This window comes from Rhipicephalus microplus, chromosome 3 (assembly GCF_043290135.1).
Source record: "Rhipicephalus microplus isolate Deutch F79 chromosome 3, USDA_Rmic, whole genome shotgun sequence".
NCBI lineage: Eukaryota > Metazoa > Arthropoda > Arachnida > Ixodida > Ixodidae > Rhipicephalus > Rhipicephalus microplus.
In genome coordinates, this window is record NC_134702.1 from 13,083,963 (window position 1) to 13,101,367 (window position 17,405).

The 17,405-nt window shown below is 45.9% G+C and overlaps 1 protein-coding gene across 3 annotated transcripts in view; it reads right to left on the reverse strand.

Annotated features, from left to right (window-relative positions):
• The window catches only part of LOC119163862 (carboxypeptidase D), a 129,828-nt gene that overhangs the window by 18,151 nt on the left and 94,272 nt on the right, over nucleotides 1-17,405 (reverse strand). For all 3 annotated transcript variants that reach the window (XM_075888914.1, XM_075888913.1, XM_075888912.1), the window contains 4 exons: nucleotides 8,401-8,543; nucleotides 7,805-8,033; nucleotides 5,350-5,448; nucleotides 1,275-1,352 (listed from right to left, as the gene is read on the reverse strand). In XM_075888914.1, the coding sequence (XP_075745029.1) occupies nucleotides 1,275-1,352; nucleotides 5,350-5,448; nucleotides 7,805-8,033; nucleotides 8,401-8,543 (549 nt within the window). The remainder of the gene's footprint in view (nucleotides 1-1,274; nucleotides 1,353-5,349; nucleotides 5,449-7,804; nucleotides 8,034-8,400; nucleotides 8,544-17,405) is intronic.

Sequence of the window (17,405 nt, forward strand, 5' to 3'; positions counted from 1 at the left end):
CCTCTTGTACTTTTTAAGGAACACCAAACTTCACGACCGCTTGTGAAAGAACTGTGAGAGGCCGTGCTGTGTAGTTTCGAGCTGACTATTTATGCTTCTCTTTCTTACTCCTCTTCTTTTCTGTCTCTTTTCGTTCTATTATTCCCCTTTTCCCCCACCCCAAGTGTAGGGTAGCCAACCGAGCCAAGCTTGGTTAACCTCCCTGCCTTTCCTCTCTATTTATCTCTCTCTCTCTCTGTAACGTGATTTATTCACGTACAAACGAACTGAGAGGCCGAAGAACGTCAGTATATACAGACCGAGGAACATCAGCAGGCCGAAATCCAAGCAAACGCAAGCTTGGGTCGCAAGCGTTAGAGTTACTGTATATGCTATCTGTTAACTAAAGGTAGCATATAGAGTAACTCTAGCACGCGTCTATCACCAACGCTGCGGCTTGCCTTGCTGGCTGCGTTGTCGTCGTCTCGCATTGTTCCCTACAATTTATACATTCATTCTCACAATGCGAAAATGATGCTGGAATTTGTCACTATATTCTACTATCATTTCAACGATGATGTATAGTCACACGTTCTGGTCAGTTGTCGGTCCCTTTGAACAGCAACGTGATAAACGTCCGTAGCAATACAGGGCCCGCAGACAAAATATGGTACACAGCTAATTCGCGGGTTATTGCAATTTCGCTGAATAAAAGTGGGTTGAATTCGTTAAATATGGCGTACAGTGATGCATTTGCGCCAGCATTTGCGCCCCGCGAACATTGGCTATTGGGTTGACCATCGAGTACGCTTCTTTTCATTATTATCTGGGCCTTGCTTCTCATAACATGATTTTCAAATGACACGTTTAGTGTTCCTGTATCGCTGTATTCCTGGCCTGGTTGTCCGAACCATCCTGGTGCCCGATGAAAACTTTTGACACTGGCCAACAACTATGTGATTGAAGCAAAAATCCATTTTCCTTTTGGTACGAAAAAAAAAGAGAGATAGAAACAAAGTGAGGGCATATGACCGAAATGCATGACGAAGGCCTCGACTCTCCTGTGCAGTTTGACATTATATAACGCATCACTTAACACCTAATATTACCGACAGATATTAAGCACATATGAAGTAAACTTGTAAACATATTTAACGAGCAGGTCCCAACAGAGTAAACATGAAGTAAGCGCTAGGGCGAAACACAAGTATCCACACTCCACCTTTTCTGCGCGTGCAAAACCTGCGAGGTAAAATATGCGCAGTAATAAGGCGCCGCAAGCAGCTCTAACTTACCGTTGGTGTGTACGAAGCGACCATTTTTTCATCCGTGATCCACTTAGGATAGCCAACCACAGAACTCAACTTCGTAAGCTGCAAATCGTACAAAAGGTGAGCAAACACACTGAAATGTTTACGAAATGTTTCACCTAACTTGAGATAAGTGCACTTTTGCAGCGAAAGCTGCTATGAGGTTCCATCAATGGCCGGCTTCGGTGGCTTAGAAGTTCGCAGCCAGTGTGCGTAACCGCTACCGCACGCGATGAGCGAGGGTCAGGGTTTGAACCCTGACTCTCTGCGTGGGAGGGGACCCTTCTATTGCACAACCACGCGAGTGTTTCAAATGCTGCGCAAAAATATTCTATTTCGACTTCATGCATGTGGGACGGGATATCACGTTCATTGATGTCATATAACGCGGCAGAAGAGTGAAATCGCAACCAGGCGTCGCACAATGCAAAGTGCGCAATGAGTGTGCGGTTTAAAGCTTTCCACCTATTACAGATGGCTCAGACATGGTTATTCACCATCTTCAGCTACATCATCAGCGAAGCTCACATAATGCCTAGACGTGTTGTGGATACACAGTTTCACCGCAGAAGGATGAATGATGGTAAAGTGGGTGTTTTCAACTTGGCCAAAATTATGATTAGGGAGTCCCTTGCAAGTGTACTTTTGTTAGTATATACCCCCAACAGCTTAGCAAGAGGATCTAAAGCGACCACTGCTCGAGCTTAGCTGTGCTGTGCGTTTCGCACACACCTGGAACTTTTTTTTCAATTTTTTTAGTTCGGTGCATTCTGAAGAAAAGCTGGAAGAAATTAAACAGCGCAGCTATCTTAGCATAGATGAAATATTCCGCAGCTTATGAACAAACGCAACAACTTTCCAACGTGAAAGGTGTTTTATGGCGGGGCTTACTGCAGCTCCACCGACCTATTTCGTCATACATATGACGTTGTAAATTATACACTAACATATTGCAAAGAAAAAAAAAGACGATAAGAAAAAGTTCCATCGGGAACTTCGAACCTATATGTATACATACGACAGCTCGCTTCGCAGCGCGCGGCGTAAAGCCATTAGGCCATAGAGCGTACGCTGTCCGTCTTGCTAACGGCAAGCTATTTATATACACGGTTCTCTTTTCGACTTATGGGAGCCACCATCTTCGACTGATAAGCGTTTACTTTGTAGATATTTATGTCCAAATATCAAATGATCGTGGTCGTGAAACGTCGAATGTGCCGGCAAAGCGATTTCGTGCGCGTGAGTTCACCGTAGCACTGTTTGTTTATTTGATACGAGTACTAAGCCGCAACGTCTTCAGTCCAAGATGCCATTGGCGGTCCTCGTAGCTCAGCAGCTTCAGCAGGTTTTAGTGATCAGTAGCGAGATGGCGCGAAGGGCGTGCTCTAAATGTTACCACCCGTCGCATTGCGATGCGTGCGCGTCACCCCTGCAGACGTAATCGCACGTGCGCGCTTCTCTTGATTCAGGGGAGCACGAAGGTCACTTCGCTCCATTCAGGGGAGCACCAAGGTCACTTCGCTCTATTCAGGGGAGCACCAAGGTCACTTCGCTCGCGGCCACGTTCACAAAAGAAGCGCGCTGATCACGCACGAAGTCTTAAGAACTGTGACGTTTGTTTGCACTCGTCCAGTGTATACGTGCGCGTTCGTATCGTGGGTCTTTCATGCTGTTTCAACAGCGCGCTTTAAGTGTGGCGAGATGGGACAGTGTTTCGTCGGCTCTCGTCCCGTTTATGCTGATTTCGTGTGTGCTTTTTTTTTGCTTGAGGTGAGTGCTGCAAGTTTTGAGCTGCTCGTCGTGTTTCGCGTAACATGACGATTTGTTGCTGTATGCATTCGTTCCTCCACCCTTGTGGCGAAACAATGGACAACGAACGCTGAACTTCCTCCGTGAAGAAACGTTCCACTTTCATGTTACATTGATTTCTAGGCAAAGGGATCAGTCACATATTTTTATCGATTATTTTCCTCTCTAGTTGCTATCTTAAAGTTATGGTTAGGCAATTCCTGCTATTTAGCCAGCCTAACGGACTGACAGTTACGTTAGCATGGATGAAGTATTCCAATGTTTCAGAGTAAGTGCTAGTAGTATTGCATTAAAGTTTCTCTCTCAAATAGCTATCTAAAAAAAGAACTCACAAAACCTCGTTATTTGCAGTCTAGGTGGATCAAAAAATACATTCTGGCATGCTGCGCACGGCTCAGAATACTGGGTCAACTCGACAAGCTTAGCGAAAGTGTATGTTTTTTGTGTGTACTAGAGACACGACGCGTTTGAAAGAAATTCAGATGCATGAAGAATAATCCGCTTTTGGTTCATTTTTCTATTCATATACACCTCTTTTAATAGAAAGCTAAATGTCCAGCAAGATACACATCTTTTCCTCCACAGTTCATATACGGCACATAATTAAAGCCACGAGAAAAATGAATGAATTTCATTATCAATGGTCTCAGGCTTCACGCTGTTTTATTATGATGACCTGAGCGTTTTGTAATACAAAAAAAGTCACAGTTTCGCCGCAAGGGCAAAGCAATGAATGCGACAGCAACAACTTGAAATGTCATGCTGAGAACAGCAAGTAGATCGAAACGCGGAGCACACAAATTACGCACGAAAACAACACACACATGACGAGAGTGAACTAACTACATTTACCGGTCGACATGTAACGTGCTTTTTGACCGAAAACAACGCACGAAACGCAATCACAGGTACAGATGAGTGCAAACTAACAAGTGTCCCAGTTGTTATACCTCGCTGTGTATGAACAGCACGCCTTTTTTTTTCGCAAACTGGACCTGTGCAGAGACCGAAGTGACCATTGTGGGCCCGGCAACTAACGCAATCGTTACAATGAAAGCCGAAGGCACACTATTCTCCCCACCCAAGGATAAGCGCGCGCGTCCAAGCATCTACATCCCCCTTTGCGGGGTGAAGTACGCGCCAGAGATAAGCGCACGTTGGTGCATCGCGACGAGCCGGGCACCGAGTGCGGGTGTTTTTTTCTGTCTTTTTTAGTGTAAATATATATAGATAGATATACCTATACGGTGAATAATGGCGACGGTGGCAGTGACGGTGAAAAACCAGCCGAGATTGTCCAAGCACTTGCTATCGCAATAAAAAGAAGATTTAAAAACGTGGTGTCAACAGTCCTTCAATGGCATCGCAAGGGTGTCTTCTGTTCTTTTTTTGTGAGTTTCATCAGTATTATTTTATAATCATACATAAACGCGCAAGGGCACAGAAGAAATAGGGAGAGAGCAGGGTGGCCACAACGTCGGCCTACTCTTAAAGAAGTATAGGAAACGTTTGGAGGAAATCAAAACACGATGTTAGATATGACGTATGCTGGAAAATAATAAGTAGGGATACGCAAAACTTACGTGCAGCTTCAAATGACATAACGTTACAAATGTTGGTTAAATAGCGGCACAGCTGGCATAACCACCCCTGCCCGGCGCTTTCGCCAACGCTCGGAGCGCTCTTCCTCTTCGCTCACCTGCTCTACCTGTGCTCGAGCGCGTGCTGCCATTGGACACTTCCTTTTATCAATGCAGCCAATAGCGTTGCTGGCAATTATCCTCTCCCCACCACGTGCTTCACACTCGTCCTAGCTAGTCTTCGCTCTCTTTCTCCCTAAATAGTCTCACCCTCTCCACATCCCTACCTTTTCTCTACCAGGCTCAATACACCAGGCATCCTTCTCACCCCCTTATCTCTAACTCTTTCCCTCCATCTTGTCATGCTCCGCCCCCGCACGATGTATTGAAAGTGCGGACGACGATCCCCACAGATTCCCCTTGACTCTTAAGCAGCTCCAGTGTCAACAGTGTATATAAACGGGAGGCTAAATCACTTTCATTTGATAAAGTTAGCAGGTCTCGACACGCTTCGTCACGTCCAGGAGCAGATACCTTCGAACACAGGCAATCATCAAGGCTCGTATGCTTATGTATAAGGAGTCTATCATCCTAAATTAGCAGTGCCTTTACCACGGTTAACCAATTCACGTAGTGAACACACAAGAAAAAGATACGGATCTTTTAGTTACCTTTTGCAAAGCTTGCATTCTTGATAATTGGTCCATCCACTTGCTGTTTTTCAGCTCTTCAAAAAATAAGCTCTGCTGGAAATCTATCATTACCTTGGCCTGAAAGCACGTGCGGAAGACACGAATGAAGCATATTCGAAGCATGTATGCACTTCGATTGAAAGGCGCCTCATTTATGAATAAGAGGTGTCGTTTGCGTTAGACACTTCAGATAATTTACAGCATAGAATAATGTTCAAGACACTGTTAACTTCTGAATTGTTATTGCGTTCGCCATGCTGTCAGCTGTAGGCTTGCGCACACGGGAGACAAGGGGCGCCCCCCCCCTATAAGGAGGAGAAGGAGGGAAGGGTCGAAAGTGGCTCATGCTATCACTCACCCGGACTTGTCATGGCAATGTTTAAAGGGGCCCTGTAACTCTTTTTGAGCGTGGTCGGAAAACGCTGCCAATTGGTAGTAAAGGCACCCAAGAACACGTGATCCAAAATTAGAGCGCAGCACGCGGCGTGGAATTCACAATAGATTCCTAGTCAGCTGCAAACTGTTTTCTCTTCTCTCGATAAATTACGCTACAATCTTAAAGACCACTTGTCAAAGCTATTGTATCAGTCATTGGTTTATTGAAGCATGGCGAGCTCGGTCGTTACTCGGGCCTTGGCGGGAGTCCGTGACTTGTCCACAACTGCGTCCACTGAAAGCCACATATTCAAAAAAAGAAAAAAAAGCTCTCAAGGCCACTAGGCGCGCGTGACGTATTTTCTTTTCCCGTGCCATATCTCCCAGCTTAGCGTCCAGCGCTTTCGCCAGAATGAATGCAATTGCAGCGTGCGACAAATCTTTGTGACTCTTCTTGTACAGGACGGCTTCTGATAATTTCTGCGGCGGTGAATACAGTTCGCCCAAATAATTTGACCTGTCAACTGCTTTCGACTGCAGCCAAAGATGACACACTGATCAAAGGATGACATAACCGATTATTGATGTAAACTCTATCACAAAAGGTGCGAAGCTGTGTGTGATTACACCATTCATAGCCTTATCTGAAGAAACAGCTCGATTTTCTGGGGTGTTTGCTGAGAAGTGTTGATATAGAATTGTTAATTTTATATCAGCTTAAAGCTAGATTTCCTGGTAACGTGTGCTGCGCCACACGCTTACGGTTTTGTCATGTGTGCGGTGTCACGTGTGCAGCCATGAGCTATGTGCCGTATAGGATCACGCAATAAAAAAGCTGGAAGCTTAGCGCTCATATATTGTTGCTCGTTTTTCCCTTTCTGACCGTAGCATATTTTCTTCGCACTCAAACTGAGCTGCGCGCCCCACCGCGGTGGTCTAGTGGCTAAAGTACTCGGCTGCTGACCCGCAGGGCGCGGGTTCGAATCCCGGCTGCGGCGGCTGCATTTCCGATGAAGGGGGAAATGTTGTAGGCCCGTGTGTTCAGGTTTGGGTGCACGTTAAAGAACCCCAGGTGGTCTAAATTTCCGGAGCCCTCCACTACGGCGTCTCTCATAATCATATAGTGGTTTTGGGACGTTAAACCCCACATATCAATCAATCAAACTAAGCTGCGCTCTAGCAATGCCTTGAGAAGGACAGTGACGTAGCCAAACATATCTTTAGGGCATTGGGAGGGGAGGGGGTCAACCACTTTTTAATAATGTTCCCTCATATACAGACATGGAATGCTTAAATATTTCTGCAGTGGCGGTTGTGGGGGCCGGTGAGCATTATAAATTTTCAGCTACCCCAGTGGTGCGGACTATGCATGTAGTAATAACTATTATTGAGCTTGACGTCCTGAAACCCCCATGTGATTATGAGAGACGCCGTGGTAGAATTCTCCAGAAATATTGATAGCCTGGAGTTCTTTAACCCGTACCTAAATCTAGGCAGATGAGCCTCCAGCATTTTCGCCTCCACAGAAAATGTGCAGATGAACTGCAAGCTAGGCCGGTAGTTGTGCGCTGTGTTAAAATATGTTCAAGTGCAGAAAACGTGGCCGCCGTGGCCGGGATTCGATGCCGCGACCTGCAGATCAGCAGTCGAGAATCATAGTCACTGGACCACCACGGCGGGGGGTGCAGGAGCATGTTCATGTCGTTAATTTGTGGTCGAAAACTTGGGAAATGGGTGGGTGATGCATGGGCTCGCTCTTGTGTGTTTGTCCGTAGAGAATGAATTAAGGTAGTTCAATTTGATCAAACAAGCTCTCAGAAACTTCTACTCTTACCAAACAGTGACATTCGTCAAGGTAGCTCAAGAAATAAATTCGGACACGCAGACATAACTGTCACAAATTATAAAGGCAGATACACACACACACACACACACACACACACACACACACACACACACACACACACACACACACACACACACACACACGCACGCACACACACGCACGCACGCACACACACACACACACACACACACACAAAGGAAATTGGTATCTCACCATGTTCATGCTTGACTCGTTGAAGAAGTTAAGGATGTAGATCATGCTGTACGGTGATGGCGCCGCATTCGCCAGGGCGGTGTTGCAAACTATGGTCTGCGGCGGGCTGGTCCGCTTCACTTTCCACAAATGGCTCTTGAAAGAGGCGCCCATACTCTGGACGCTGGGTAACACGTCCTTTCCCACAGTTTGCAACGCATGCCAGACCAGTACATTCGTAACGATGTGCCTGAAAAAAAAAACTAACTCAATAAATTCAAAAAAAAAACTAGCGCCTTTTTTTTCTACAGTAACTCGCTCAGAGATACACGTGAACTGTATTTTGGAGAGTCACGCCTCCCACGACAATCCGGAGAGTGCAATGATATTCGAGAGGAAGCTTACGTGTATAGGCACACGTCGAAAGTTATGCGTCACTAAAATGTGTAACATGACTTCCTTCTTTTTTAGTAATGTTCGCATCTTTAAGTGTATATTTGGAACGTTACAGAAGGTAATTGGAACTAGCTTCAGGTTCTCTCTCATTTTGGCTCGGAATCATGAATTTCTCCAAAAGATAGAAAAGAATAAAGGTGCTGATAGCATTGCTGGCTTACTTTTCCCATTCCCCGCAGGCCTTAAGCAGAAGACGGACCTTGGTCGGTTCTTTCACTAGCACCGAAGCGTTTCTGCGTAGTTCAAGGTGGGCCGATTTGAATATGTTGTCCATTATCAGAAAGATGTCCACCATTGACTGTCTCTGCAAAACAAATCATGGAAAGAAACAGCTTCGCCGCAAGGTCTAAGCAATGAATGCGATAGCAACAAGCTATCATGTTATACGAAGTAAGGGAGGGTCTCTTTGGTCCGATCTCGCGGAATACAGGGCGTTGGTGTAAGGGAGTGCGGCCGCTCAATACGGCGAAGCGGTTTTTGTGCTCTCTGTCATCCTAACGCGAAGTAAGCAGTGCGAGCACAGCACGCACAAAGGTACACGAGCCATTTGCTGATGTCTGTATAGATAGCAAATGCCCAAGCACTCGAGATCCACGCCCTTATGATTAAAGTTCTCGAAGTTGCTGCTCAAGCAACTCAGCCCCGCCCTTTCTCTGACTCCCTTCACGCACTCCTAAAAAAAGAGTGGGGCACTATCTTTCTGTTTAAGAATTGAATGAAAAAAAATTATTTCAGAAGAGTTCTCCCGGCAAAAATGTAGCTCTCTGTCCAGGGCCCCTATAGGCATTTGCCATCCTGCGAGCTCTGTCGATAAGCTTGAGCTGCTCTTAAAGGGGTAATGACACACACAAAAAAATTTTCCTCGCGTTTTTCTGCTGCAATTCGTTGCTGTAGGGCTGTTGGTAATTACACGACACATCGTTTGCTGCAGCACGTCATAAATAATTAATTGCAGGTTCCCCATTATCATTCTGTTTCAATTTCGGTTTGAGAGAGTTCCAAAATCTGGGTGCAACTGTCGCCACCTAGCGTGTGCAACTCGTGGCCACCTCAGCACACAGAACTATGACGCGCTTCCGCACGATCCGCATCAAGAATTACTTTCGAATAGGAAATGGAATGTCGCCAAACACAAAACTTTCTAAGCGTGCGCCACGGCCACGTCCTCGCAACCAGCCTTCGGGAACAAACGCGGCAAAAGAAAAATGATGGCTATGACGTCATCATATCTTGTTTTGTTGACCGCAGCGTGGTGACGTGAGGGAAGTAGGGGGTCTCCTCGGGGTCACCTCAGAGGGTGTCTATAGCGCTACGGAGTCGGTCGCTCACGCAAACTTCAAAATTTATTTAAAATACCTTTCAAGCTATATTCGCTGTTGATATCTTGCAAGTTATATACGAATGTTCACAAGAATTGACCCCATAGGCTATCTCGGCCCTGAAATTTTGTGTCAGTACCCATTTAAGGCTCCGAGTAGGACAGCGCAGCCCTTGACTGCTCCGGTGTTGGTGTGCCGTTTCTTGCCACCATATTTGATTGTTTGTCGGGGCCATGGAACGGGACAAAGTGTTGGGTGTTTCCTACTTGAGGAGCAATTGACGCAATCGACAGCAGACCTCGCCCCCCTAGTTGATGTTATCGCATACGCCCTCCGTGTGACGGTAATTATTGTTACGTAATTATTGAATAGATAATAAAAAATAACATTCATGGTGTTCGGAAGTTACTATCACTTCAAGAAAGGTTAAGGACGCAACCCATGCTTAAAGGTCATTTTATCTCTGCTTTAGCCATGTTCATCGCCACCGCTCACGCACTTTTAGTCACGGATAGAACGCACGATGCGCGCGACGATATTATCCACTTGGTCTTGATGCCTAACACGACGGCGACAGCGAAAACCCACCGAGAGTCCATGCAGTTGCTATCGTGACAAAATCCACATATCTTAAGGAATATCCTCTGGTCGGCGAAAATGCAGTAAATATCCAACGCAGTGCGTACTCAAAAAAAAAAACGAATGGAATCCCTTTCGACGCTCCTTCCGCGACAACAAGAAGTGTGGGGCTGTGTGGTAGCTTGAACAATCTGAAATTCAGAGGTAATCTTGGAATTTTTTTTTTAGTAGCCATAACACAGACGTAATTCCACTTCATTTCGTACCACGCAGACGACAAAGCAAAAAATATGCTGCATGAGTGAATCAGTACATTATTTAACGTCTACTTTTGTAATGTGAAGCATTTTTTCAATCTCTACACATCATCATCATCAGCCTGACTACGTCCATTGCAGGACAAAGGCCTCTCCCATGTTCCGCCAGTTAACCCGGTCCTGTGCTTGCTGCTGCCAATTTATACCCGCAAACTTCTTAATCTCATCTCCCCACCTAACCTTCTGTCTCCCCCTAACCCGCTTGCCTTCTCTGGGAATCCAGTTAGTTACCCTTAACGACCAGCGGTTATCCTGTCTACGCGCTACATGCCCGGCCCATGTCCATTTCTTCTTCTTGATTTCAGCAATGATATCCTTAACCCCCTTTGTTCCCTGATCCACTCTGCTCTCTTCTTGTCTCTTAAGGTTACACCTACCATTTTTCTTTCCATTGCTCGCTGCGTCGTCCTCAATTTAAGCTGAACCCTCTTTGTAAGTCTCCAGGTTTCTGCTCCGTAGCTAAGTACCGGCAAGATACAGCTGTTATATACCTTCCTCTTGAGGGATAGTGGCAATCTACCTGTCATATTTTGAGAGTGCTTGCCAAATGTGCTCCACCCTATTCTTATTCTTCTAGTTACTTCAATCTCGTGGTTCGGCTCCGCGGTTATTACCTGCGCTAAGTAGACATAGTCTTTTACAACTTGAAGTGCACTATTACCTATCTCGACGCGCTGCTCTTTTCCGACGTTGTTGTACACAAGGTGTTGCTAAGTCTCACCCGGTCAAACAGTGACTCGTCAGATCTTCTGTTTGTCACACACAAAAAATGTTTTCTAAATGCCACTTTTACATTCGTTTAAACATCATCATTATCATCTGGAGCAGCAGCAGCCTGACTACGCCTACTGCAGGATAAAAGTCTCTCCCATGTTGTGCCAGTGAAGTCGGTCCTGTGTTTTCTGCAGCCACTTTACGGAGAACCAGCGCTAGAGTAACACCTCGCGCTGAAGTTACGCCGAGTACGTACACCTTGCGGCGGCTCCCTACTACTGGCTGCTTCTCAGCCAGCTCGCCAGGGCGGTGCATCGTGTATATTAGGCAATTTACGGCGCGCCATCTGGACAGCGCTGGTGTCCCATACCCGCAAGCTTCCTCATCTCAGCTGTCCACCCAACTTTCTGTATTCCCCTCAACCGCTTGCCATCGCTGGGAATCCAGTCAGTTACCTTTAATTACCAGAGGTTACCCTGCCCACGCGCTACGTGCCCGGCCCATTTCTTCTTCTTGATTTTATTAAAATATCTTTAAACCCGATTTGTTCCCGGACCCACTCTGCTCTCTTCTAAGGTTACAGCTATCATTTTCCTTTCCATTCCTCCACTTAAGCTGAATCTGGTCCCTGTTCCGCAGGTGGGTACCGGAAAGATCCAGACATTTAAGTATAGCCATTTTTGAACTACCTTGATAGATGTGCTTGTTGCTAACACTGCTAACTGCATAACTACACAACAAAATTACAGACCCCACTTGTGTGTGCGTGTGTGTCGGTGTTTTTCTGTTATTTATTTTTTAACTCTCCCTTTCTCTTTCAACCCCCTACCCCCTCTTCCCCAACCCCAGTGTAAGGTAGCATACCGGATACTAGCATCTGGTTAACCTCCTTGCCTTCCTTTTTTCTCGTTTCTCTCTCTCTACAGACCCCACCTGAAAATCCTCAGCCCAATGAATCACAGTTTTTTACCAACCAAAGAGGCTATTAGAGGTCGTGGGGGCTTAACACGAAGTTTCCTGTTTTTATGTGTATACATGCGCGTACCATCGGCGTCATTAGTTCAGAGACCATGCACTGGATATGAGAGAGCTTTGAATTTTTCGGCATTCGGTGATCGAACTGCCGACTCTACATTACGTTAGCAGGTTACGTTAGCAAGCTTAAGAACGAGCCAGTAATCGATAAAGTTTGAGCTTTCTGCATGTCGAAGCAGCGGGAGAATTAGACTTTAAGTGCCGAGCTCTTGAGAAGCTCGGATTTTTGTTCAACCATGCATGTCATGTGGCCTGGTCGCACTCACAGCAGAGCGCTCAATACAGGCCATAAGAAGGCTAGCAATTATCGAACGGGGCTAAATTTAACGAACAAGGCCCGAAGTGTTACATTTATCAGAAATAACGAAGACGTAATTGCTCTAATTAACATACAAAGTTAAACACGTGTTGAAAACATGCAGCTACTGCCGGCGCCACTCCAGAGAGGGCGCCACCGGCTTGCAGAGATGCGCATTGGCAGGCTCGAAAACATGACTTTCTGAGTGGTGTGTGGCGCTACGACCGATCGGATGGATGGATGGATGGATATGGCTGTACCCTTTAGATCGGGCGGTGGCTAGCGCCACCAAGCCGTAACACCTAATGAACCAAAAACTATATTTATTTTTTTTCCTTAAAAAGTGAGTTTGAGGATTCGTACTTTGCAGTGAAGAGTTTAATTTTCACTCGTGTCTTGACTTTAGCCACCAATCAGATAACCTCCTTCTGGTTAAGTCTACCCGCTTAAAGTTTATTTTGCCCTCCCGGTCCCTAAACCCCAGTGCTTTGAAAAACTCTGCGCCATCATCCTGAACTATAGGGTGAAGCCCTTTACAGAACATTATCAAGTGTTCGGCAGTTTCTTCTTCCTCTCCACACGCACTGCATACTGTGTCTACCCCTTCGTATTTGGCCCGATATGTCTTGGTTCGCAGTACTCCCGTCCTGGCCTCAAACAGTAGAGAACTACCCCGAGTATTATCATAGATCCTTTCCTTGGCAATTTCCTGCTTAAAAGTTCGATAGATCTCTAGTGCGGACTTCTTAATCATACCCATTCTCCACATGTCAGTCTCCGTTTCCTTCACTTTCTTCTTAACCGATAGTTCTTTTTGGTTTGGCCACCTGCTGTTTTCTAAGTATTTACCAGTCAACTTCCTGGTTCGCTTCCTCCATTTTGTATCGACATTCTTCATGTACAAGTAGCTGAAAACCTTCCTAGCCCAACGCTCTTCCCCCATTTCTCTCAATCGTTTCTCAAATTTTATCTTGCTGCTAGCTTCCCTGCCCTCAAATGATGTCCATCCCATATCACCTTGTACTCCCTGATTTGGTGTATTCCCGTGAGCTCCTAAAGCAAGCCTACCTATTCCACGTTGCTTAATTTCTAATCTTGCTTGAACTTCTGATCTCATGCACAAGACCGCATTGCCGAACGTCAGCCCAGGAACCATGACCCCTTTCCATATTCCTCTCACAACATCATACCTATTGTAATTCCACAGTGCCCTATTTTTCATGACTGCTGCATTCCTGTTACCTTTAGTCGTCACGTATATTTCGTGTTCCCTCAGATACTCGGTCCCATTGCTTATCCATACGCCCAGATATTTGTATTTATCTGTTATCTCTAGCGTGACCTCCTGTATTCTAAGCTCACTACCTTCGTTGTCATTGAAAATCATGACTGCTGATTTTTCCTTACTGAATCTAAAATCTAACCTATCTCCCTCATTACCGCAGATGTCCATCAATCTCTGCAAATCTTCCTTGTTGTTGGCCATTAGCACTATATCATCTGCGTACATTAATGCTGGTAGTGCCTGATCAATAAGTTTTCCTTGTTTGACTAAAGAGAGGTTGAAGCCCAGTCCACTTCCCTCTAATTTTGCCTCTAATCCTTGTAGGTACATCATGAATAATAAGGGTGACAGGGGGCACCCCTGCCTAAGCCCCCGTTTTACCTCTGCAGGCTTGGATACCTGTTTTTCCCACTTTATAACTACCTTGTTACCTTTATAGATACCCTTTAAAAGATTAGTCACTACATGTTCCACGCCTAGTGTGTCCAGTATTCCCCACAATTCCTCTTGAACCACGCTATCATACGCTCCCTTGATATCCAAAAATGCTAGCCACAGGGGCCTGTGTTCCTTTTCTGCTATTTCGATGCACTGCGTCAGTGAGAACAGATTGTCTTCCAACCTCCTGTGTTTCCGAAACCCATTCTGCAGTTCCCCCAGCACCCCCTCATCCTCTATCCACGCCTGCAGTCTTTCCTTCATAATTTGCATCGCCAGCCTGTAGACCACTGATGTCACAGTTATATGATGGTAGTTGTTTATGTCAGCTTTTTCTCCCTTTCCTTTATAGATCATGCTCATCCTGCTAAGTTTCCATCCATTGGGAACTACACCATCGATTATTATTTTGCTCACTGCCTCTCTCAAAGCCTGCTTAGACTTCGGACCTAATGTCTTTATCAGCCTAATTGGAATGCCATCTGGGCCTGTTGATGTACTACCAGGAACCCTTTTCTCAGCCCTTTCCCACTCTTGTTGTGAAAATGGAGCCATTGCACCACTTGATTCGTCCTTGTCTATTGTGGTGCATAAAGTACTTCTTTGTCGAAATTTTTCTGTCACCCTTGTTCTTATATATTCAATAGCTTCGTCCCCTTCTAGCCTAGCACCTTGGGCTGTAGTTATAAAACTCTGCTCTAGGCTCGTCTCATTTCTTAGGGAGTTTAGATGGTTCCAAAATTTCGCAGCTGCCTTTCTATCTTTTTTATGTACTTCTGCCAGCCACTGAGCTCCCTTCCTTCTAATCTTTTCATTGATCAGAAGGGATGCATCCCTTCTACAGCTTAAAAGGTTGCCCATTTTCTTTCAACATCATCTGTCTGTTCACCCCGCTGCTTAGCATGTCTGTGTTCCCTAGAGGCTTCCTGACGTTTTGCTATGGCTCTCTTAACTTCCTCATCCCACCAACTTTTGGGTTTGTGTCTTCTTTTCCGAGGTGATTTGTCACGCGTCTTAACAAGCTCTAGCTCAAAGAGTCTAATTAGATTCGTGTATGTCCACACTGTCTTGTTATCCTCCGTGATTACTTTCTCAATTTGTTTAGTGGCTATTTCAATTTGCCTTTCTGGATAAAAATTTTCCTGTAGTTGCTCATCTTGTCTCCTTCCCACTTTCACTGCTTTCCAAAACTTAGCTTGATACGTTTGTGATCGCTACCCAGACTTCTGGAGCCACCTTCATCTATGTGCATTCCCCTGAGCTTATCATACATCCTATGTGACATCAGTGCATAATCTATCGTCGACTGAAGCCTTCCTACCTCCCATGTTATTTGCCCTTCACACTTCTCGGTACTGTTGCAAATGATCAAATCAAGCCTTTCACACATATCCATGATCATTTTGCCTGTCGGGTCGGTATACCCATCTATATCTTCTATGTGCGCATTCATGTCTCCTAGTATAATTATCTCGCACTCTCTTCCTAACTCCTGAATGTCCTTTGATATACACTCTACCATTGCCTGGTTTTCCTCTCTGGCCTTTGCTCCCGTCCACAAGTACACGAAACCAAGGAGTGTCATTTGACCTGCCACTTTCCCTTTTAGCCATAAATGTTCCTTGCACTCCTGCTTGACCCTTTGCCAGTCTGTACTTTTATGAATGAATGCCCCAATACCACCCCCCTTTCTGCTGCCTTCTGTTCTGTTACAATATTCCCACGCGTAGTCCGGATTGTTCGGAGGTTGTTCCATGTCCCTGAGATGTGTTTCTACAAAACCGTATACCATCGGCCTCTCTTCCCTTAGCTGTTCTTCTATCTCTTCCCACTTCAGCCTGTTCCTACCACCCTGCATGTTAATATACCCTATGTCTGAATTGGCTCGGCGCTCGTGGCTACGTCTATTTATGCCCCGGACTCTACCTATCTTAGATATTGGTGCCACTTTGGAATCGTATCTGTCCATACCAGCTGTCGAAGAGTCTCCCTGGTTGTTTTCCTCGTTACTAGCTATCCTGCACCCCGAAGGGCTCGCTTGCCCCCCAAAAAAGCTACTGCGCGTCCTGCAAGTCGCCAACCCACCTCATGACCTAGCCGCCCATCGAAGTGAATTCTGTCTCGTTGAAAACCCCCCCACCTATGCACCTCTCTGTTTATTTCCACCACCTCAAAGCCTTTCTCTCGACTCATCCGCCATATCTCTTGGTTTGCGTTGACCACCGCTCTTTGCAGGTTGCTATCACGCACCGGTACCTCCGGTATCGTGCATATAACTACCTGTACCTTAGGAGAAGTGGCGCGCATGTCATCGACGCCTTTCGCCAGTGTGGCTGCTAGTCCATCGAGAACCTATGCTGGGCGCCACCTGCCTTTGCGGTGTGCTTTAAATCTGTTTTGTTGTTGTTGCATCTTCTGTGTGTCTGGGCAGTACACTGTTCAGCCATTGAAAAAAAAAAAGCCGGCCACTTCTACACGATGATGAGGAGGATGATCATGAGTGCATGATTTCTCCTCTCAGCGGATCTCTACGATGCTGCATGAAAACAACCAAATGGAACTCGCTACACACGACACGTATCTCAACTGCCGTAACAAGCAGGAAATAAAGCGCATGCAGTAAAAGGTAGCGTGCATGTCACACAACGAACTTACGAATCTTTCTAACAAGATTGGACTTGTGCCACTCAGAAAAACTCTACGTGCTTACTGAAAGCGTCTGCGTCATCGAAGGTTAAGGTAAACAAACGGGAATAGCTAGATGTCCGTGCTACGCCCTTTTTCAGGCTTGACAGCAGGAGCTGCATTCAGCCCAGGATTTAAAACTAAGGTGCGCAAAAACATCTCTCTTCATTGGGTCTCGCGCTCCCTAAACGTATGACGGTGGCCGCACAAGCGAGTAGACACCACTGTCGAAATTTGGGCTTGTTGGTGCATTGTGACGACTGAAAATAGCGCTAAAAAACGAGGACACAAGAAGAGGACACACAGCACACTGTGCTGTGTGTCCTCTTCTGTGTTTTTTAGCGCTATTTTCAGTCGTCGAGTAGACACATTGCGAGGGTTTGCACGTTTGATCTTGTGGGGTCTCGACGCGGCAAGCGAGCGCCAGGCCACGCCCTTGGAGGTAACTGACACAGTAGACGCGGTCGGTACAAACCAACAACAACATACATTTATT